This window comes from Tachyglossus aculeatus, chromosome 2 (assembly GCF_015852505.1).
Source record: "Tachyglossus aculeatus isolate mTacAcu1 chromosome 2, mTacAcu1.pri, whole genome shotgun sequence".
NCBI classification, from domain to species: Eukaryota; Metazoa; Chordata; class Mammalia; order Monotremata; family Tachyglossidae; genus Tachyglossus; species Tachyglossus aculeatus.
In genome coordinates, this window is record NC_052067.1 from 28,312,025 (window position 1) to 28,337,188 (window position 25,164).

General features: G+C 39.2%; 1 protein-coding gene across 8 annotated transcripts in view; it reads left to right on the forward strand.

Annotated features, from left to right (window-relative positions):
- THRB (thyroid hormone receptor beta) overlaps positions 1–25,164 on the forward strand; it is a 331,256-nt gene that overhangs the window by 271,016 nt on the left and 35,076 nt on the right. Inside the window, exon 1 of one of the 8 annotated variants that reach the window (XM_038760795.1) lies at positions 13,810–14,137. The exons of the other annotated variants lie outside the window; for them this stretch is intronic. Within the exon in view, the coding sequence (XP_038616723.1) occupies positions 13,810–14,137 (328 nt within the window). Of the gene's footprint in view, positions 1–13,809; positions 14,138–25,164 lie in introns of those variants that run through there. 8 annotated transcript variants of the gene reach the window in all.

The window sequence follows — 25,164 nt, forward strand, 5'->3', positions numbered from 1 at the left end:
CCATGTGAAGAGGACCTTCTTTTTCTAAAAGCCTGGAAAAGGGGAGCAATTTTTTTAAAAATCACACATTTGTAGAAGTACTGTTTGGCAGACTAGTCCTTCCTGAGGGCTTTCTTCCTGGTGAAATGCCCTCTCTCATGTAACATGGGATCAAGTCCTGCAAACCCAATTATTCCTTGTGACCAGTCATCATCAATGGTATTTACTGAGCACTTTCAGAATGCATAGCACACTGCTAACTGCTAAGTGACATTCCCTGCCCACAACAAGCTTTCGGTCTAGAGAGATCTTAGCCAGTTTTTTCAGGTTGCCTGAAAATGACAACAGGTGTTTTCTTTCAGAATTCTCCAGAGGTTTATCAATTAATCAGTCACATTTATTGAGTGTTTTCTGTGTGCAGAGCACTATACTAAGCACTTGGGAGAGTAAAGAATAAAAGAATTGATAGACAAATTCCCTGCCCACAAAGAGCTTATACCACGAATCATGTAGGGACAACATTTCTTCAATGGCATTTGTTAAGCGTATATGATGTACCAGGCACTGTACTAAGTGCTGAGGTGGGTACAAGATAACCAGGTTGGACACAGTCCCTGTGCCACTTGAAGCTCACAGTCTGAATTGGAGGCAGGAGGATTTGATCCCTATTTTATAGATAAAGGCAACTGAGACACACAGAGAAGCCAAGTGACTTGCCCAAGGTCACACAGCAAACAGATGCTGGAGCCAAGATTAGAACCCAGATCGCCTGACTCTCAGGCCTGTGCTTCTTCTGCGAGGCCATGCTGCTTCCCAGATTCTCAAAATTGAGCAACTGCATGAAATTCTAAAGCACCATTTTCCCAGACTCAGTAACTGTTTCCAAGGTTCAGCGACCCAGCTTCCAGCTTTTTTAAATTGGGTTTGGGGATTGGTTTAAAACTGTGAGTGTTCGCTTCAACAAGTGAAAATCTTTGCGAACAGGCCTATGCTGATGATCCTATTCTATTAATTTGGGTAATGAGTATAATGCTGTAAGGGATAGAAATTTCCTTTGTAGCTGACAACTGACCAATAAAAAAAATCCCTAGTTTTCCCTTTATCTTGAGCTACCATGTATCTTAACTGATGAAAATAGAAAATTTGGTTGAGTCCACCTGCAACGTGTGTGCTCCTTTGTTTTTAAGGCATTCTTGGACTCAGTGATTTGATAATTTGGTTGTCACTTGCTACCACCCCTCTCCTTTGCTCTCTTGGTGGCATAGTTCGACCCAGTAAAAACCAGATGATTTGTCAGCCCTTCCATGGAGTAACTGGTACCACACAACAGTGCTACCCTTGGATTATTAGTGAGCAGGTCCCCTTCCCTGAATCAGCTAGGTCCCTTTAAATTGGCACATTAACTAATAATTGTGTGGGTGCTTTGCTTGTGTTTTTTAATAGATCATAAAGGAGTGGGAATAGATAAGGGCAAATTCTGAGATGGCAGGGAAGAGCCCTCGGTGGTGTAAATCAGGACTTACATATGGCCCTACTTGGGTAGCAATAATGAGGAGCATAGAAGACCCAAGGGTGTGTGGGTACATCCCCTTGGACCCCAACTCGAGCTCCAGCTCTGGAAGTTAATAATAATAATTGTGGCATGTCAAGCATTTACTATGTGCTATGTATTGTGATAGAGGTCATCCCGGCTCTGCCACTTATCAGCTGTGTGACTTTGGGCAAGTCACTTAACTTCTCTGTGCCTCAGCTACCTCATCTGTCTTAGACTGTGAGCCCACTGTTGGGTAGGGACTGTCTCTATATGTTGCCAACTTGTACTTCCCAAGCGCTTAGTACAGTGCTCTGCATACAGTAAGCGCTCAATAAATACGATTGATGATGATGATGATTAAGACTGTGAGCCCCACGTGGGACAACCTGATTACCTTTTATCTACCCCTTAGAACAGTGCTTGGAACATAGTAGGCACTTAACAAATACCATAAAAATAATTATTATTAAATCGGACACAGTTCCTGTCCCACACTGGGCTCACAATCTATCTTATCACCTAACCCATTTTCCAGATGAGGAAACTGAGGCTCAAGAGGTTAAGTGACTTACCCAAATTCACATATCAGGCCAGTGGCAGAGCTGGGGCTAGAACCTAGATCTCCTGATTTGCAGTCCTGTGCTCTTTCCATTAGGCAACGCTGCACTAGACTTCTTTCATAGCTCCACTTCTAAACTGACATTTAAAAAGATTCAGTAAATGAATGTGAAAAAAAGAGGTTTTTAATTTAGGATTTTTTATATTAACTGCATTTGTTGAACACTTGCTTTTTTGCAAAGCACTAGCCTGATCAGTGGGGGAAAAGTATAAGTATAGTAATTCAGACATTGGCACCAGCCCTTAGGGACTCACAATCTCAAAAAAATGTAAACCGTGAACCATACCAAGGGCTGTCTGGGATAGAAGGTCATAAGGCTAATTGAAATAAGGGTGAAATTGATGTATTTAAAGCAATAGGGCTTCTAAAAGCTGAGAAGCAGCGTGGCTTAGTTGAAAGAGCATGGGTCTGGGAATCAGAGGAGCTGGGTTCTAATCCTAACCCTGCCAAGCATAGTACAGTGCCAAGCGCTTAGTACAGTGCTCTGCACACAGTAAGCACTCAATAAATACAACTGAATGAATGAATCTGCTGGGTGACCTTGGGGAAGTCATTTGACTTCTCTGTGCCTCAGTTCCCTCGTCTGCAAAATGGAGATTCAATAGCTGTTCTCCCTCCTACTTAGACTGGGAGCCCCATGTGGGACCTGATTATCTTGTATCTACCCCACTTAGTACAATGCTTGGCCCATAGTAAATGCTTAACAGACACCACAATTGTTATCATTATTATTATTATTAGAATTATTGGATGGTAATGCAGAGATACTAGCTATTATTTTTGAAAATTCATGTTAGGCACAAAAAGTTTTTGAGGATTAGTAAAGGCAAAACATCCCAAATTTTCCAAGAGGGAAAATGAAGGCCTTGGTAGTCTAGGACATTAACATCAATACCTGGGAAGACACTAAAACAGATGATCAAACAATCAATTTTTGACCTCTCAAAGAACAAGTGATACTTGGAAGCAACAGCAAAGCATACTGTTGCCTTCTATGAGAGGACAGGGAGAAGCAATAGATGTAATCTAGCAAGATGTAAGTAAGGTTTTTGAGTCCATCCCTTTTGACATCAGTACTGAGACACTAGTAAAGTAACTCTTTACCTTACTACTACAGCCAAGCAGGCTGTAAGACTGTAAGTTGTAGACTATAAGCTTATTGCAGGCAAGGATTACGTTTCCTCATTCTGTTATATTGTGCTCTCCCAAGCACTTAGTACAGTGCTCTGCATATAGTAAGTGCATAATAAATATGATTGATTGAAGGCCAAGGTCCCCGGGGGTCGGCAGATATTCAGTGAAGTTTGCCCACCTCGATGCAAGCGCAGTACACCCCTGTAGAGGGAATAATAATAATAATAAAGTAATAATAATAATTGTGGTACTTGTTAAGCGCTTACTATGTACTAAACACTGTACTAAGTGCTGGGGTGGATACAAGTAAATCAGGTTGGACACAGTCCCTGTCCCACGTGGGGCTCACAGTCTCAATCCCCATTTTACAGATGAGGTAACAGACATAGAGAAATTGTGACTTGCCCAAGGTCACACAGCAGACAAGTGATGAAGAGTGGATTAGAACCCATGACCTTCTGACTTCCAGGACCGTGCTCTATCCATTACGCCAAACTGCTTCTCTGCACTTAGCAGTCTGCCTTCCCTACTCGGAAAATCTTGAGTCTGTATGACTGGGGTTTGGAGTGGTGAGGTTCCTGGGGATCCAGTCAGTGGTATTTATTGAGCACTTACCATGTACTGAGCACTGTACTAAATGCCTGGGAAAGACCGATACAACAGAGTTAGTAGAAACAATGCCTGCCAAAAAGGAGCTTACAGTTTACAGGAACTGATTTCTCTTGTAATGTTTTTAATTTCTGAATTCTGTGTTTTAATACTTTATTCCTGTTCCTAGCGTGTGTCCTTCCAGACTTAATTTGTGATAATAATAATAATAATAGCAATGGCATTTGTTAAGAGCCCCACATGGGGCTCACAGTCTTCATCCCCATTTTACAGATGAGGGAACTGAGACAAAGAGAAGTTAAGTGATTTGCCCAACGTCACACAGTTGACAATTGGCAGAGCTGGGATTTGAACCCATGACCTCTGACTCCCAAGCCGTGCTTTTTCCACTGAGCCAAGCTGCTTTTCTTAATCCCTCTTTTGATCCCTCTGGGGGCGGGGGGCGGGGGGGGGGGGCACAGTCTCTGAACTGTTTCTTTGTGTTCATTTAATTATTCAATCATATTTATTGAGCATTTACTGTGAGCAAAGCACTGTACTATCTATCCTAGTGGTTAGCATGATCCTCTGCATAACAATGGGGGTAAGCATTTACTGTGTGCCAAGCACTGGAGTAGACAGAAAATAATCTATCTTCTCCTCCTCCTTCTCTTCCTCCCCATCCCCCCAACCTCCTTCCCCTACCCACAGCACCTGTATATATGTTTTTACAGATTTACAACTCTATTTATTTTACTTGTACATATTTACTATTCTATTTTTTTTTGTTAATGATGTGCATTTAGCTTTAATTCTATTTGTTCTGATGGCTTAACACCTGTCCACATGTTTTGTCTTGCTGTCTGTCTCCCCCTTCTAGACCATGGGCCCATTGTTGGGTAGGAACCATCTCTATGGGTTGCCAACTTGTACTTCCCAAGCACTTAGTACAGTGCTCTGCACACAGTAAGCGTGCAATAAATACAATTGAATGAATGAATGAATAATCAGATTAAACACAGTTCCTGTCCCACAAATAGCTTGTGCTTAGTAAATACCATTATGAATCAATCAGTGCTTAGTACAGTGCCTGGCACACAGTAAGTACTTAACAAATACCATAGAAAAAATTAATCAAGGCATTGATGACTGAAGGGGGATGTACTGAATGATACTACTCTAAAAAGTGTCCTGAACCAGGTCCTCTCCAGTATCTTTTATTAAAGACCTGGACAGAGGAATCAAGGGCATTCTTATCAAATTTGTGGGTGGCTTTAAACTGGACAGAGTTGCTAACACTTTAATAACAAGAGTAGAATTCAAAACATCCTAGGCAAATTGGAAAAAGGGTCCTTCAAATCCAGAGTGAAATACACTAGGAACATGCGCAAGATAATACTCTTAAGAACAAAAAGCAATTCATATAAATACAAGATGAGGGCAGACTGACAAGTTGTAAGAGCAGTGGAAAATGTCCTGCAAATTTGCAGTGGAGTGCCAGCATTAAACAAACCATCCTAGCATGGGGATGTATTCACAGGAGTCTGATAGGCAGGAATTAAGAAGGAACCTTTCTGCTCTACTTAGCAATGATTAGACCCTTTTTAAGGATCACACCTCATTTTGTTCACCATAATTCAAAAAGGGAAGACAAACTGGAAAGAACCCAGCCCAAAACTGACTAGTAGAGGGTTGAAAAATAACTCCTAAAAGGAATGGTTGAAAGAATTGAGTTTAGTCTCTGAAATAAGGGATGGTTCAATAAGAGTTTTCCAGTAAATGAAGTGTTTTACAGAGCTGATGGTGACCAGTTGTTTAATAGGTCTACTGAGGATCGTGTGAAAAATAGCTTTCAATGAAAGCAGGAGAGAGTTTGACCTGAAAATAGGAAGAATGTGGGCCAATTGGATGATGAAGCCATAGACAAAACTACAAAGAAAAGTTGTGGAGTTACTCTTCCTGGTGCTTTTTAAGAAAATAAGACAACCGCTAGCCATTCATCTGAGGGCCGGAGGCTGCACAGGTGATATCTTGAAGTTCCTCCCAGCTCTGGGAGTCTGTGATATAGCATCCAAGTGAAGACTTTAATCTCATTTTAGTGCTGAATAATAGTAATTAAGGTATTTGCTTAAGCACTTACTATGTGCCAGGCATTGTTCTAAGCTCTGGGGTGGATACAGGCAAATCAGGTTGCACACAGTCCTTTGTCCCACGTGGGGCTCACAGTCTCAATCCCCATTTTACAGATGAGGTAACTGAGACACATAGAAAATAAGTGACTTGCCCAAGGTCACACAACAGACAAGTGGAGGAGCCAGGATTATAGCCCATGACCTTCTGACTTCCGTGCCTGTGCTCTATCCATGTGCCATCCTGAAGGAATTAGCTAAGTAGGCTGTGGCCTGGAACTGATAAAAGTATAGATTAATGTCCCTTAATCTCTAGACTATAAAATCCTTGTGGGCAGGGAACACTTCCACCATATCTGCTATATTGTATTCTGCACATAGTAAGTGCTCAATAAATACAATTGATTGATTCAGTATTGGAAAATATCATTGATTACTATATTACTATAATTGTCCATTAAATTGGACTACAATGTTAAAATGAAGCATTTTCATTTATCTACATACAGAAAACTTGTAAATATCCAGTTTACCATTGAAATTTGTATTAGTCCCCACTACAATTAGGATTAAATGCTTTCACAACACTTAGATGGCACTCTCTTTAGGTCACCGATGAGCACTGTATAGCCACATCCAATGGATTCTTCTCTGTCCAATCAAGCAATCAATCAATAGTATTTACTGAGAGCTTACTGTGTGTAGAGCACTGCACTAAACATGGAAAGAGTACAATATAATAGAGTTGGTAGACACATTCCCTGACCACAGTGAGCTTACAGTCTATTGGGGAAGACAGGCAATAAAGTAAATTATTGATAACATAAATGGCAGGCTGTAAGGATAGGTTTTGAAGCAACACTACTATATGTAGAGAATTGTGAACAAATGAAAAGATAATAATTTGGTTTTTGGTTTGCTCAGCTCTAGGAAGAATGTTTTTAATAATAAGTTTAAGAGATTAACGAAAGGTCAAAACTGAATAAATCAAAGAAACCATTGCCCTTTAAAAAGAAAAGTCCAAATCTGGCTGAATGAATTAAAAATTGCCTGTTTCCTTTCCAATTCCATTTCAATGGCCCCAGTAATTGAGTCAAAGGAAAATGTCTTGCTAACATTTAGGTCTTAACTATTATATTCATTTTTTCTGGGCCTTAGCATTGAGTGAGTTTCCAAGGAAACAAGTGTCTAAAATTCATTTTTATTACCACTGCTAAATTCCAAGATATAGAAAACCATGGCTCTCTTTTTGTCATTTATTACTGTTTGGGTGTGTACCTATCCCTCTTTAGTAACCATTCATGCAATTGGTTCCTTTATTATTTTTTAATGGGGTTTGTTAAGCTCTTAATTTGTGCGAGGCACTGTTCTAAGCACTGAGGTAAATACAAGTTTATTCAGGTTGGACACATGTGGGGCTCACAGTCATAGTTCAATAAGTTCTAGTTCACGCAGTAGACAAGTGGTAGAACCCAGGTCCTTCTGACTCTCAAGCCTATGCTCAATCCATTAGGCCATGCTGCTTCTAATTGTTGTTATTTGCAGTATTTTAGTAATTTCAGTGCAATTACTTGAAAAAATTATTTTCATTCTGTGGCAATGGGCTTTGTTATACAATATGTAATAATTACAGATAGCAATGATATTTGTAAACCACAATAAAATTGCTACATTCTTTAAGTGTAAAGTAGCTTCTTTTTTGTAACAAAACTGGCTTTAAACCATTGAGTCTTTTTTTGTGCCTGCTTAAATTTAGAGTTTGTTTCTGTTTAAATCAGAAGAAAAAGGATAAAGAAGGATGGAAAGACCCTTGGTGTCAAGTGTATTGTATGTTTCCTTGGTTAACTATTTGTCAGCTTAGTTTTTGAGCCAAAAATAGTTTGTTTAAATCTTCAAACTTACCTCCTTGTCCTGGAGGTTGAATACTTGTATTGGTTAGTGAGAAGTTAGCTCCTATTTGTGTGTGATAGTATTATCTATTATAGTGACTGTAATAGTGGTATTGGTTAAGTTCTTATTATGTGCCAAATACTGTACTAAATGCCTGGGTAAATACATTATTTTTAGATAAGAGAATCCCCTACATGATGCTCACAGTCTAAGTAGGAGGGAGAAAATGTGTTGAATCTCCATATTTCAAATGAATAATCTGAGGTCCAGAGAAATTAACTGACTTGATCAAGGTCTCACGGCAGGCAAATGGCAGAGCTGTGATTAAGAACTCAGGTCCTCTCGCTCTCAGGTACGGGCTCTTCTTTACTAGACTCATGAATGATCTTAAATTCCTTATAAACTTTCACTTGAAAAACATAAGAAAAGTCAACAGAATGAAACTGTGAAAAACAATTACCAAAAAAAATAAAGTATTCTGTTTTCCAACTTGCAAGCCTTTCTCTAGGATCCACGGTCCAAGGACATTGTTTTGGATTTTAAATTACCATCTCTTCTGTTGATACAGCCTGACTTCGTGGCTTTCAAAGCCTTTTAAATGTTAAAAGAAGAAATGTGAACAGTGTTATTGCCTTCAGTATTCGGCAGAATAGGCCAGAACTAACAGAAATTATGTTATTTGTCCATCCCATGATAAGATCAGTGGCAGATTTGGAAGCAGAATTCTCCGGCCAGATTTTTGCCCAGTGATATACCTGTCCCTTCAATCACCCGTTTGAATTGGCAGGTGCACAGCCAGGTAAAGCATCTTAGCTAACCTTTAAATGGGGAATCACACTTACGAATTTAAATGGAATAAGTCTATGTTTTGGCCAAATTATGCCTTAATGGTAATCATTGTGGTATTTGTTAAGCGCAGTGTGGCTCAGTGGAAAGAGTACAGGCTTAGGAGTCAGAGGTCATGGGTTCTAATTCCGGCCCCGCCACCTGTCTGTTGTGTGACTTTGGGCAAGTCACTTAACTTCTCTGTGCATCAGTTACCTCATCTGTAAAATGGGGATTAAAACTGTTAGCCCCATGTGGGACAACCTGATTACCTTGTATTCCCCGCCCCCCCCCCCCCCCCAGCTCTTAGAACAGTGCTTGGCACATAGTAAGCACTTAAAAAATGCCATCATTATTATTTTTATTATATTCCAAGCACTGTTCTAAGTGCTGGGATAGATTCAAGGTAATCTGGTTGGCTACAGTCTTTGTCCCTCATGGGGCTCACAATCTTGATCCCCATTTACATTTTAACATTTAAAACTGAGACACATAGAAGTTAAGTGACTTGCCCAAGGTCACACAGCAGACATGTGGCAAAGCTGGGATTAGAACCCATGACCTCTGACTCCTAAACCCGTACTCTTTCCATTACACCATGCCTTCCTATTGCTGGAGAGGCAGCAAGTAGATGTCCAAGAATGTATAATAATAATAATAATCTAATAAGGAATGGAACCTTAATTCAGCATGTCATCTCCTATGTCTGAACAAGATGAATTCTTGGAGGGCGTGATGAGGGCACTTGATGGACCTGGAAATTATTTCCCAGTAAACTAAAACAAATCCACAATTATTGTTATTATCATTATTATTATTCCTCATGTACCAAACTGCTACAATACCACATGACCCAAACAGAAGTGCTTAGTACAGTGCTCTTTACAAAAACACTTAATAAATATCATTGATCAGTTACTGTATGGCAAACACAAAGTTCATAGGCCACACACAGCAATCCCTTACAACAGGGGATTAGAACCCATGACCTTCCCAGGCCTATGCTCTACCCACTAAACCATGCTGCAACCCTGGAAGCCTGGATTTGTTCTTTTTCAGCCCATGGAAGATATTCAAGTTCATTTGAGAGCCCTGAGGCTCTCAAGCAAGAGCTATAGTGGATCCAACAAGTAGCAAGGGGAATTTAGGGATCAAATGGTTCCCCACTGAGGGAATAATACATTTTCCAGAGTACTGTAGTCATGGGAAAAAAGCATTTTGACCTTACCATTCTTACAATTCAGCAGTAAGTTTATTCACCACCAACTCAAACTCAACAGGGTGAACTCAGTGCTCTGAATTGTTACTCTTCAGATTTCCCCTGACCAACAGTTCCTTTAGTGCTGACTGCAGTACCATCTCCCTGGTCTTTCAATCCCCTATCTCAAGGAGCTAACTGATTTATTTCCAACTTCTTTTCTCCCAGTATCCTTTCAAGCATCACCACCCCCAATTCTGATTTCCAAAACCTACTCGTGCCCTTTGGTTATGTTCTAGCCTGCCCCTGGCTGCCTTTTCTTTACACCTTCATCCAGTCACTTCAGAAAAATTGGCCTAAATGATCTTTAGTTGCTGATAAGAGTAGTACATTACTTTTCTTCTCAGATGCCTTAAGCCACCTCTATTTTCCTTCTATGTGTTAATTAAACTGCACCTACTTCAGTGCTTACCATCCTGTTCCAATTTGTCGTATTTCCAATGTCATCTTCATCTGCTCATTATTTTACTTCCCTTGACCTCCCTTTTCCTTAATTCCCACCTTGCATTTCCACCTTCAGATATTCTTCATGTGTGTCCACCGCCCTCCCCCCGCACCCCTCATACCAAATAATATCCTAAATCTCACTAGAAAAATTATCTTCTAGACATGAGATTCCCATCCAGAAAGGCCATCTAGAGCCACTTGGACAAAGCTATTATGCACGGTAAAAGGAACACAGATTCATAGGAGATATTGAGTAGTATCCCATCTTGCCCCGATACATGAACCTGCTGTTTTGGACTTCAGAATAACTCAGGTTGGGGGAAAATAAAGAAAAGGGTTGCAGCCTGTGGCTACATCTCTCTCTGTGCTAGGGGACATGTTGCATTTCCATGTGAATGCTGATCCTGATTTCTTGTATGCTGGAACAAGATATTTATTTACAGGATTATAAAGTATATATTCTCATTGGGGACTTGAGATAGTTAATTTCGAAGATTATTCCACATTCTCTTCAGAGTAAATGAGGAGAAAAGCTTACATTTTAAACATGATATACAGCCAGGGTAGCTGCTTGTATATCTAACTGTACTCTTTTCAGCTTTCTCTCCCGCCCCACCAAGGTACATCTTTGGCTCTGGATACTTTTTTGTCTGGCCAGTCAGCATCTGGTCTCCCTCTAACCTCACCTACTGCTGGTGAGTTCTGGTGTCTTGAAGTGGTGATAGGGTTCAGAGGGTCTGTGGAGGGAAACACAATGACCCTGGACCAGAAAAATGGTCCAGGTTCAGGCAGATGTGGAAAGAATCAGGCAAGTGTCCATAAAAATTTGGGTTGTATGACATCAACACAATGTGTTGTATACCAGCTAGCCTGATTTGCTTGTATATGCCCCAGCGCTAAATACTGTGCCTGGAAAATAGTAAACATTTAACAAATAGCATTACCAAAAATTCATGTGAAGCCAAGTCTACAGAATTTGTTAACCGAAGAGGTGGGAAGTAGTGTTACCTAGTGGAAAGAGCACAGTTCTGGGAGTCAGAGGACCTAGGTTGCCAGTTCCTCCACTTCCTTGCTCTGTGACCTTGGGCAACTCACTTAACTTCTCTGGGTCTCAGTAACCTAATGTTTAAAAATGGGGACTAAAACTGTGAGGTCCCATGTGGGACATGAACTATGTCCAACCTGGCTATCTTGTATCTTCCCCAGCATTTAGTACAGGGCCTGGCATATAATAAGTATTTAATAAATACCGTAAAAAAAGTGAAGCAGGCCAAATTTATCAGTACGTTTGATGCAATTTAGGTACACTTTTGTGTGTGGCCCATAATAAGCCAATAGAGGAAATGAGAAACAGTGTGGTTCAGTGGAAAGAGCATGGGCTTTGGAGTCAGAAGTCATGGGTTCAAATCCTGGCTCTGCCAATTAGCTGTGTGACTTTGGGCAAGTCACTTAACCTCTCTGGGCCTCAGTTACCCCACCTGTAAAATGGGACTTAAGACTGTGAGCCCCCGTGGAACAACCTGATCACCTTGTAACCTCCCCAGCGCTTAGAACGGTGCTTTGCACATAGTAAGTGCTTAATAAATGCTATTATTATTATTATTATGTTCAGGATTTTCTGGGAAAGGTTCCTCTTAGCATTGTCAAATGTCAGAATATTGGCCTGAAGAATGGACCTCTGGCCTACTGTGTGACCTTGGAGAAGTCATTTAACTTCTTTGGGCCCCCTTTTCCATATCTGTAAAATGGGAATAAAATAGATTGTGAGCCCCTGGTGATTTGTCTGTCTCCCCCTTCTAGACTGTGAGCCCATTGTTGGGTAGGGACCATCTCTATATGTTGCCAACTTGTACTTCCCAAGCGCTTAGTACAGTGCTCTGTACACAGTAAACACTCAATAAATACAATTAAATGAATGAATGATTATAGGTATTGTGTCCAATCTGTTAATCTTGATAAAACTCAGCAGTTTAGGATCTAATAAGCACATAATAAATACTCATTATTGTTGGTCTGACCCAATAGTGGCATTTCTTATGCTCTTACAGTGCTTCTATGGAAATGGAATCTTTTATTTAAAAAGTTTTAGATACTAAGGTATGTTTAGGAAGCCAAGCAAAACAGTGTGAAAAATATGTTTTTTCCGAGTCCTTTGTCATATGCTTATGGAGAATGGTAGTGAGGGACTTCATATCTAAAGCTGGAAAAAATGATCATATATGAAGAATATTTTCTAGGTATTACAGGCTTGATTTTTAGGTATTCTTTTGATATAAAAGTTGAAGCTATGCCTCCTGTTAATATCATCTGATGGCTGAAGGCAAGACACTACTTGGATTTTTGTTAGGAAAAGTCGTCGTCAAAATTGGTCCAAAAAGGAAAGTTCTTATTAAAATGTAATTTTTTTTCATTCAACTTGTTGAGGCTGAAATGAATAAACTGGAGTGTAAGGCCTGAAACTAAACTGAAAACTTAAGGTCTGCTTTCCTAGGTCTTTAGAAAACTAATTATTTTTGGTCTATTTCATATCTGTAACTAGTCTCCCATTTTGAGGGTTAAATCAAAGCATTTGAAAAATTTCCAAATAGGAGTTTTAGACTCTCCAGAAATTATGCAGAAACATGACTGAAGTTTTAAAAGCTGCTTTCTTATGTATGTTTAAAGACCAGTGGAAAATGTGTGCCTGAGGGATGAGAGCAGGTTGATGCAGATAATCCTGTAAAACAAAATCAATAAATCCAACCACACATTAAGATGCTAAAATTTGTAAAATTAGATTAATGTTGAGTCATCAACATACTTCTATTGGATTTTCTGTGAGTTAAGGCTGATGAACAAGATTATTGATTGTAGGATTTTCTGTGTTTCCCCAAGGGGAGTTCTCTAAAAATAACTTTGTAATGCTTCACGCTGAAGTTAACAACTGAAGTGACACAATAGCAACCTTGCCTCAATAATCATTTTCCAGTCATACTGAAAGGCACGGAAATTGTTTCTAAAATGAATATTGCCAGCAAACAGTGTGTAAGAGGGTTGTCTGGCTGTCACTTCTTTGTTTAGGGAAGTCATTCCTACCTGTCTGCCGTCTTCTCTAGGAATTAGCTACAGTCACAGATTAAGACCTTTGACTGCCATAAATCTGCTTCCCAATATGTTTGAATGGCAGGAGACTGCACAAGCCTTCCCATATAAATAGGATTTTACCACATCAGGTGCTGCTCAAAAGTAAAACAAGCTGCTTTGCAGTTGATTTTGGTACTGTATATTCATTTTTTCTTGCCCATTTCATGTCTATGTATGTGACTGTGTGCATATGCACGTCTATGTGTGTAGGCACGGGCTGTGTGTGTATGCATGCCTATTGTGTGTGTATACGTAAAAGTCGAAGCTGAGACAGGATAACAAAATGAACTACTGTATGCAAGAAATATATGAGGTGCACCCAGCTGCCGGTAGCAATTGCTACATGCAGTCCACTGATTATTGCACATATATTGAAGATAGTCAGGGTTACAGCAGTCGTGATGCTCAGGTCCTGCACAATAACAACATATATATGGAACAGGCCTGGGCGGTGAATCAGCCTTATACCTGTAGTTACCCTGGAAACATGTTTAAAAGCGAGTTCTCTGACATGGACATGGCCCTGAATCAGTACAGCCAACCTGAATATTTCACTGAAGAAAAACCTACTTTTTCTCAAGTGCAGTCGCCGTCGTACTCTCAAAAAAAAGGTAGGGGCAATTGGATTTATTTATTTAATTTTTAAATCTCTTCCTGTTTCTGTTTTGCTTGTAAAGTTGCAGTTCCATCAGTTATATCAGTTATAATCTTTGCATTTGAAAGCTGTCTGTTCAGAATTGAAAACGGCAGTGATAGATAGAGGTTGCTAGGTGATTGAAATGTTTTCCAGGAGGAGAAAGATTTCTAAGCACTTTTCTTCACAAATGAAAGCCAGGTTTGGGAGGCCCTCTGGGTTGCATGAGAGCCGGATTTAGGAGTTTCTATGGTTGTATTTTGCATAAATTTGAAGTACCTTTGCCTAATGTTTAAGAAAAAGATATGAGAAAAGTTTCCCCTCTGGTAGGAAGGCATTATGCTCTTTGAAATGTTTTAGCATTCATAGATTTACTTTTCTCAGATATTCTGAAAATACAATCCTTGAGGCTACTTTTTTAGGTTAAAAGGGAAATGTTACTATCTCATAAGTATGATTTGTTTTTAAAGTAGAACAAAAATGCATTCATCGTTATAGATTAACTATGTGAGCATATTTATCCATTCATCTTCAAGAATACATTTTCTCGTAATTTAAAAGAATAGAAATGTAAAATTAAGAAACGACAGTAGTCCAGCAGTATTACTGAGTTCATTCCCAGAGTTAACCTTTCAAAAACAATGTCAGATGGACTCTCTATATCAGACCAAGTGTGCAGCCCCTTTTCCTTTGTGGCAATACAATGGTTAGTTTTAAAATTTTCCTTGGCATCCTATAAGTAGATCTTTCTTTTATTGCCAAGAAATGTGGGAAATGTGTAACACTCACAAAGAACTTGAATTATCAAGAACTATGTGCAAATACATTCAAAATTAGCTCACAACTTAATATAAACATGACAAAAATCCTTATGTATTCTAAGTATTGTATATCTGACTTCATCATTTAAAAGGCTTCGGGTTATATGATTTGCACCAACACGGTGCCCTTTTCTATTTAAAGCTGAATTTATTTGAAGAACTTAATTGTGCCTAAAGGAGCTGGCATGACTCCTGCAGTTTAAAAGACAGCTATCACTTGCTATTTTTATTGGTGATTCTACAGTCAAAAGTAATCTGTTTAAAGTCAAGACTGAGCCCTGTTTATTTTCCCCTCATATGGCTACATTAGTATTTTCTTTGGTAAAGCTGCACCTTACAATGGAAAAAGCATTCTACACTTACATTCTATTTATATTGTAAAAAAAGAAAGCAAGGCAATAGTTAACATCGAATACATGGGATCTGCCTAAAAACTTCCACGAAGAAAGCTAATTGAACTACTGTCAAGATCATCAATTAACTGTGTTTTGGGGAAAGCGCCGAGTTTCTCATTTACTACATTTCATGAACTTGCGAGTTTCAAAAGTATGGTTATGGATCTGTAAACCTGGAATAGGCTTTGGGTGTCTTCTCTGTTTCTTTTAACATTTTATATGCATGGATAATATAATTTAAAATGGGATATTGCCAGTGTCTAAAACTGTGCATGAATGTATTTTGGATGTTTTTCAGGTTCTTGAGCAGTAGTCTTTCCACTCTGCCTTACTGCAACTTTTTTGAGCATTCAGATCAGCTTTGGAATTCTTAGTAAATCTACTGATCCTTGGATAGTTTCCTCATTTTGTTTCCCAAAGCCCATTTGCATCCTTGGGGATCTGCCTCTTTCAAAATATTTCTCCTGATATATAGTGGTCCTTTGGTAATTCATCTGGTGCGTGAAATAGGGCCCCCCAAAAGCCATTCACATATGTTTGTCATTTTAAAAAATATTTGCCATTGAGAAGATTCTTCCATCCACCAGATGCCCTAAATGAGGGTGAAAAACATGCTATGGCACATGTTGTTGTTTCTTTTCCTATGCCTAAACTCTTCCAAAAGAATCCAATCTCTTAATCCTCTCCTGAGGACAGAAGGCTGGACCCAGCATGTCTCTTTGTATTGATCCAATATTGATTTGTTTTTCCGCTGTTAATGAATCCTCAATAGCCTCTCATTAAGGCGTATTTAGGACTCAACTGGGAGTCATCTTGAACAGACCTTATTTTCTTTAATCGGGTTTTCTTTTCTTTCCCTGAAATTCATAATTGTCTCATTTGTGTTCATGCTGTTCACCATTATCCTGGTGCTTGGCTAATTCAGCTTTTACACTTTTCTTTTCTTTCTTTTGAATGCACTTCATTCTCCTATCCTTGGTGGTTAGTTTTCTCTCTCCCTTGTGGGATTAAAGAAGGCTGAAATTTAGAACAGGGATGCCTGTTCTATCTAGTATTTGTGATATAGAGTACAATTTTTTTAATAATCAGCTGCTACAGACGCATACAAGGGACAGTCACTGATGGAAAATAATGAGTAATAAGTGGTCTCTGAGAATGTAGCTCTTAGACACATTAAAATCTATCATTTCTAGCTTTTGATGAATTGTAACATTGAAATTAAAGTCACCTCTAGTAATCCTGAGGAATTAATAGGTAATGGGTGATTGTCTGTGATAATGAATGCACTATGTACAAAAAAGACAGCATATTTGACAAGTTTCTTTCATCAAAGCTCCCATTATATGGAGAGATTTTCTAATCAATTTGCATTCAGTTACTTTGAGTGGCTTGTCCATTTAATTCAAACAGATTTCCTCACTGTATCTGGATTTTTAATACTTTTACTTTAAAATTCTTCCTTAAAAAATTTAAAATGTCCTATATTTGCCAGCTACTCCTATAGACCCAAACTACCAAATGCAGCTCTAAATCAATTTGTCCTTTTTTGCTAAAGGAATATAAGGTTCTTTTCATTTTGCAACCTTCTTGGCTTAGTGAAAATTATGTGAAAATGGGAATAATGAAATAATAAATTGGGCAGTGCTGTTTTTGGAATGACATGGGCAAAGAAGGTCTGATTTAAAAAAAAAAAGTTGCCATTAAAGCAAGTTAGATGGATGGAACAATCTTTGCTTTTTTAAACACGTGCATAATACTGCTATTGAAAATGAATATTCCAATGAGTTGCAGGATATTGAAACATACAGTATTGTCTTTGAAATGTGATACTAAGTAGTTAATGCAGTAGCAAATTTTTTTCCAGTGTTACGTTGCAGTTGCTTGGATTTCAACTTGGGCACCACAACATGCTGTATTCCATTAGGAGAGAACAACACTACAGTCAACTATAAAATAGTTTCTTTAAATACAGAACACATTTTCTGCTCAAAAGGTTAAATGAGAGTGCCTCTTAGTGCCAAGAAATGGAAGCAAAGTGAGGAACAGTAATAGCACCCAAAGTAAACCTAACAGCAAACAATGTGGGAGCTCTCTTTTCACCATTCCCCTTTTTTCTGATTACCAGGAACTAGAAGTGGTTATTGTCAAAAGAGATACCTTTCTGAAAATGCAGTTTCCACTCTAACCTCATCCCAAAGCTTCTTTGTCCATCAGAACTGAATGCTAACAATAAGATTCCAAGACATTAGGATAAAATGATAACTAGGCTAGCTGTATCTCCCAGAAAAGGCAGCAATGCACTGTTTGTGCTCTGATTGTGCTCTTCTCCATTACTGTCCTTTAACTTGGTCTTGGTCTTGTTCCCACCAAATTGACTCTCCACTTGATTAACGCTATGCCTTACACCAAAGGTTTCTTTACCCTTCTTTCTTGAGCTTCGTGTCTCATTTAGCAGTACTTGCCACTGTCTTTTACAAAGCATCCTCTCTGACCATAGCTTTTACATTTGGTACTTCTTCCTCTCTGTTGTCCTCTCACCTCTCTAGCTGTTCTTTCTGTGTCTCCTTCCTCCATCTGTTCACCTTTTCTTCAGAATACATTTTTGGGTCTCTACTCTTCTTTCTCCTCACTTTTTTGGAGAGAGTATCTTTCTTAGTTTCAATTCAGTTCAATTCATTTACATGTGTGGGCTACCTCTCTTTCGACCCGCAATTTGACCTCCTCAGTCCAGGCCTATAACTCTTTTTGCCTCAGGATATCTCCAATTGAGACCTTGCTGACAAAGGAAACACAAAATGGCAAACTTAGAACTAGTTTTCGTACTTACATCTTTTTCCTTTCTAGATCCCCATCCCTATTCTTCACCCCCAGTACTTTCATCCATGCCTGTTTTCTAGAGCAATTATTTTTAAGTTTCTGTACTGTCTCTTTTTTGCCTTCATTTTTAACATACAGTCTATTGCCAAATGCTGCCATTTTTCCTTCACACTGTATTTCAAGATTTCGCTCTTCCTCTCCATCTCAGCTGGGTCAGTATCATCATCACCATCATCAATGATTTTTACTGAGTGCTTACTACATGCAGAACATGGTACTAAGCACTTTATATTAATGTCTGTCTCCCCCTCTAGACTGTAAGCTCATTATGGACAGGGATAGTATCTGCTAACTCTGTTGTCTAAAATAGTTGTGATGGGTACCACCTACAGCCAGCCAATGATTTTTTTAGTTTTGCCTCCAACAAAGTAATCCATTTAAATAATAGGTTCTCAATGAAAATTTCATTTTTAAGTACTCTATTAAGTTCTGATTTGCTCAGAAGAAGCATTATTAACCCATCTTCCAACTATAGTGCCCCAAAAATGTTGTGGAAGCCTCAGTATCCACAGGGAAATGTTTTTTGAGGAGCACTGGTCTAAATAGCTGTGACCTCCTCAACTTGTATCTCCCCACTTTTTTCCTATCCCCTCTTTGATCTGGCATATGCTCCAACCATAGTATTAACACTGAAATCAATTCAGCTACGTCACACCACTTCCTCAAATGCCCACGTGTTCCCTGTCACCATTTAAATCAAGTAGAAATTCCCGTCTATGAGCTTCAAGGCACTCTACCCAAGTGTATTCATCTCCTAAACACGTCTGACCTATATCCTCAACGCCAGCCAGGTAAGCAGACATACCATACCACCTTCTGTTTAGGGTCCTGCCTCTCTTTCCTACAAATCGTTTTTCAAAGTGTGAAACATAGATGCCCAATGGGGAGGGGAGGGGCATGTGACACTGGAGGCTTACACCAACCCCTGCTCCCTGAATTGGGAATGTGGCAACAAATAGCTTTATCCCTCACACCTTTTGAGCTTTAAGGGAGAGGCAAGCAGTCATTGCTAGCCCTTAAAACTGACAGATACAAAAGGTACCGATACAACGCAATGTATAAGCCATGAATATTGTCTCTTTAATCTAATTATTTTTATCATATATGTGTTTGATTATCTTGACTGTCAATATCATCAGTGGTTTTTACTGTGTGCAGAGCACTGTACTAAGCACTTGGGAGAGTACAGTGCACAATAAGCAGCATAGTCTGGTGGATAGAGCACAGGCCTGAGAGTCAGAAGGACCTGGGTTCTAATCCTGGCTCTGCCATTTGCTTTCTGTGTGACCTTGGGCAAATCACTTAACTTCTTTGGGCCTCAGTTACCTCATCTGTAAAATGGGCATTAGGACTGTGAGCCCCACGTGGGACAACCTGATCACCTTGTATCTACCCCAGTGCCTGATGCATATTAAGCACTTAACAAATACCAACATTATTATTATTATTATTAACAGAGTTGGTAGAAACATTCCCTGCCCACAATGAGAGATGGAGACAGACTAAAATGTAAATAAATGGTATGTAATATTATTATATTATAATGTATTATATAATGACTGTAATCTCTTTGAGGACAGGGATTGCCTATAACCTGATTTATTTTAATTTCACAACATCTACAGGACATGCATGCTGACTGTGCATAATCAAGATTAATAACTATTTGATGAGGAGGATTTTATCCTGATCAGGAGCCCACAGCTGCTTATACTACCCCATGACCAAAGACTGAAGAAATAATTTAATTTACTTTAAATTTAAGTTCCATCCTAAAATGTGTATGTCTTTTAATAACCTGGCTAGGTTAAAAAGCTTTTCAAGATATCTAAGCTCTTCAAAACAAGTGACCCTTTTAAATGGACTACATATGAAATTTAAATACAGTGTAGTGAAATACTGTAAGAAAATAGTGACTTTGAAGCCAGATTTGACTCATAGAGTGTGTATGTGTGTGTGTGTGTGTGTGTGTGTGTGTGTGTAAAAATTGTGGGGGTTTTTTAACCAGAAACATTTTCCATTCTCTTATGCTTGGCAGGCAATTATAAAAGTATTTATTTTCTAAAACATTTTTAAGTGTGTGCCACAGATTTGACAGTTCAGAGGAGAGAAAGAAATATGACAAAGCCTAGGAAAGAATATTTAGTGGCTAATGTTTAAGGAAATAGAAATGTTTAGCCTGAAGAGGAGAAAGTTGAGGAAAGGCTCAATAACGGCTTGGAATACATTAGAGTTGTGATATAGAGGCCGGAAACAAGCCTTTCTCATCTTCACTGAGGCCATTACAAGAAGGCCCAGGCTTGAACTGCTTCATATGGTTGTAAAAATTGGAATAGATTACTTAGGTTGGAGGATCTCCCATTCTGGTGACTTTTTCCAACCTAACAAATGGGTGAGATCAGAGGTCCCATTAAGTTCAGTGTTTGCTCTCCAGCCATGACAATAGGAGACTTAGAAGCACCACATGATTGTTTTTCTCCTTGGCATTTCTCCTAAATGGCTAGAGTGTTTTATGTACTACATCCCTCAATCTTTCCTTCTCCATTCCTAACTCTTTCTCTTAGTAGCCCATAGTGGACTGCTTCCTATGCTCTTATTCACACCTCTCTTGAGCCACCCTTGAACCTGATCATATTCTGCATTGCATAATTTCTTACGGAGATGAAGGAACATGTCCTTGGAAGTGAGTTCTCCATACTTACCACCCTCTGCGTGAAGTTACCCCTTTTGTTTCTTTTTAACCTTTCACCCTAAAGCTTCACTGGGTACGTCTTCATTCTAGTATTTTGAAATTTGGTGAGTGGCAATCCTGTACACATGCTTCAAGATTCTCTAAACTTTGACTGTACCCCATCTCGACCTTTCAAGACTGCAGAGTCCCAGTCCTTTCCCTGTAACTCATATGTAGGTTTCTCCATCACCTGCGTCACCTTGGAAGCTCTTCTCTGGAAATCTCAATATCGGTGGCGGTACTTTCAAACTGAGGAATAGCTCTTTGTTTGCCCTTTCTACAATGTAGCCACCAGACTCGCTCCCAGAACTTCAGAAAAGAGCACATCAGGGTTTGATACTCTGGCAAAACTCTACCTTGTGATCTATTTCCTATTCCCTTCTTGATGTTGCCCAGGATTTGGTAGTCCTTTTTGATCCACACTCATTAGACCAATGTTTAAAAGAAGAGTTAATGATTACAAGGTTTCTTTCCTGAGCTGTAACTGATCACTCAGAAACCATCATCCTGTACTTTTAATTTTGATTTTTTTTTCTCCAGGTGCATCTTCTTGCAACTAACACTAAAGCGCATCTTCCCTTTTTTTCTTTGCCCCCCTCAATCAGCTTTGAAATATTCCTGAATTTTGTACTTTTCTGCCTAGGCTGAGCTTAGTGTCATCTGAAAGTAAGAGATTGCAGTTGCATCTGTGTTTTTTCTTGTACTTCTACCGTAGATGTACAACTCACGTCTGCCATTCTCTCCCATTAGATTGAAAATTCCTTGAGAGCAGGGACTGTGCCTTTTAGTTCTGTTGTACTCTCCCAAACACTTAATGCAATGCTCCGTACACAGTTGGCGCTCAATAAGTACTATTGATAAATTGAATTAATAGATTACTTGGTTTTGACAGGAGAAGCATTAGCCAGACTGGCAGGTAGGAAGGTCAGAATTCATTTTAGTTTGCAAGAACTGCATCAGATATGGATTAATCCTAGAGCATGAACATTACAGAAATGTCACATTCCTCCCTTGGTAGCCAACTCCAGAAAAGAGTCAGCTGTGCAGGAGATGCTCTGGGGGCCTGATGTTAGTTGTAGGATATGTGGCCAAAATCTGTAATATTTCTTCCCTTGTCCATCTTAATCCAAAATCCACATGAACAATTACAAGATGTATATGAGATGAATAAATTCATATTCCACTCCAACTATAGCCATGTGCAGAATATCAGTGTCGGGCTGTATATGTGGGCTGGAAAAATCTGGAAGTGCTTTGGTGTTGTACGTGATCTAAAGTGAGCACAAATTTGCTAAGTTTGGCTAAAGTAGCCATGAGCCTACACCCTCCTAGTTTAAACTTGATTCAGGAATCTAAGGGGAAATAAACAATACACTTGGATTGACAACTTTGAGGTCTGTGGTGGTTCAGATCTACAAAAACACACTGCCTGAAATTATTTCATCCTCTGCCCACCTTTGGCCTCGGGGCCAGTGTTTGGATCTGACTGAAACCTTTCCCTTAGTATGTGAGAGAACTGGTTCTATAGTCTCACCCAGGAAGGAGAGGAAAAGACAAGAGATAAGGGAAAAGTTAAGCTTACAGGGGGAATGAAATCCTGAGTATTATTCATAGCTAGGTTTAGGGGTCTCTAGAGAATTTCCCCGCAATCATTTTGTGTCATATTATATTCCCAAGCAGATCTCCATTTAATAATGAATTACAGAACTGGACATTTTGATTGGCACATCACTATCTGAAGTGACTATTTTACATAAATAACCTATTTCAGAGTTACTATTTTAAGGAAATGAAAAGAGGTGGGTGGGAGTGAGTAACTATCACCAACTTAAGTATATGTTTCTTTGAAAGATTTGACTGAAGATTTATTGGATGACTTCTCAAACACCAACTTCAAGATCATCTGGATGCAACAACAAACGCAACTTACAAATCAGATGAAATTGGAAAGTTGGAAGCAGCCCTTGTAACCTTTCCACAAAGATAAATAAACTCAAAGGGCATTAGAAGGAAAAAGAGACAGATTCAGAACACCAAAGCCTTGTGGTTCTGGCAAAATTCTCCAATGGTCATTTACTTATGAAGTGAAGTCAAGAAGTGAATTAAAGATAGAATCAGAAAGTTTTTAAAGTGGCTAAATGTAAAAACAATAGCATTTAAGCACTGAGAAAGCAGGTCTGAACTATTAACTTGCTTGAAGTGCACAAACTGTTATGCTGAACACAGCTGTTTGTACTGGATGCTTCACTGATATTATTTGATGATGATGATAAAAGATTTGGATGAATTATCTTTTCTAATTTTCACCCACGTTTTTCGAATAGAACAGTTTCACCTCCCCAAATTGTTTTTTTATGGTATTCATTCATTCAATCATATTTATTGAGCACTTACTGAGTGCAGAGCACTGCACTAAGCGCTTGGGAAAGTACAAAACAAGAGACGATCCCTGCACTCAATGAGCTCACATCGAGCACTTACTATTTGCCAGGTATTCTACTAAGCACTAGGGTAGATACAAGCTAATCAAGTTGTATATAGTTCCTACGCCACATGGGCCTCACAGTCCTAATCCCCATTTTACAGATGAGGTAACTGAGCCACAGAGAAGTTAAGTGCCTTGCCAGAACTCACAAAGCAGACAAGTGGTGGAGTTGGAATTAGAATCCAGGGCCTTCTGACTCAGAGGGATGCACTCTATCCTCTAGGCCACTTCCAAGCAGGTTTAGTATTATAATCCCAGCTAACTGGTCCTTAACATAAATTTCTCCTAATCTCTACCAGACCTTAACTAGCAGTTGATATTTGGACTAAGGGAAAAAATGATTCTCACTCCTAACAGCTATGCCTGGGAGGAAGCCGAATTACTTCTCTCTTTCTGGATAAAGTTTAAGGCCAGGTACTTTTCTGAACACAATTCTTCATGACACCTACCATGTTTGATAAGGACTTCACTCCTGAGTCCTCTCCATTTCTAGTGATTGGTTTCCTTAGCATGCTAGCACATTCAGTCACTTTCATAGATCCCTTTTTTGGCTCCAAATGGATTGCCACAGAAAACTTCTATAGGTTTCTGCAAAGTCCATGACCTCTATCGCTGTAGACTTTGGGCTCCGTGTGGACAGGGAGCACATCTACCAACTCTCTTATACTGTACTCTCCCAAGTGCACAGAACAGTGCCTTGCATACAGTAAGCACCCAATAAATATGATTGATGATAATATTAACCTCTCCCTTTTTCAGTTGAGTCCTTACTATATTTTTTTTTTCTCAGCTGTATATATTGGTAGATGCTAATTTGTTTTCTGGGCATGAAGCCCAGTTGAGTTTCATTCGTGTTTATTATAAAGAACTGACTCCCAGAATCTGCTTGTGAGATGAGTATTTTATGAACTATTGGGTGGTTATTGTTTGTACTTATTATTAACAGTGAAATTCCATTACTCACCATAGAGGCTGCTTTGTGTAAGGTGGTTTTGGTCAGTGCTGGGATGACACGGAGACATAATATAGTTGTCAGTCAGTCACACAGTACCAGAGTGGCCCTAAGATGTATAGTTCTCTACTAAGTATTTGTATGATAGGGACAAGCAACGGAAGGCTAATTTGGGTGTTTTATTACCAGGTTTATCCAACTCAAGGTAAAGTGGAGGGTTGATTGATTATAACTGGATAATTCAGCCCTCAACCCCATATTATCAGACCTCTCTATAAACCTCACCAGTTTTGCTTTCAGTAGTCTGTAATGTACAATTAGAAAAATGACTGCAGCCAAGCTGGTCTCATCCCAGACCTCCAGCTGTTTTTATGCATAGTCCAAGTAAAGCAAGACAAAGGAAATGGGCTCCAAACCCATTTGGGAAGGGATCTTTTCATGAACTCAGAGCTTGGATCCTCTAGTGAATTTGGATTGGAAGACAAAAGCCACTCTGCAAGTAGTGAGGAGGATCATTTACTTTCCAGGAAAACTACCTCCCTGCAAGGATTTTGATTGTCTTTCCTAGAGTCTGATTTTTTAATCCTGTTCTCTAATCTAACAAGAAGAGATGATATTTAATAGGGAAACATTTCATGTTTTAAAGTAGACAGGATGAGAGAGTACTTTTTAGGATCTGACCAATCAACCTGGCCCTAGTTGTGAACTCACTATCCTAATATAGCACGCTAGAATGCTCAGAA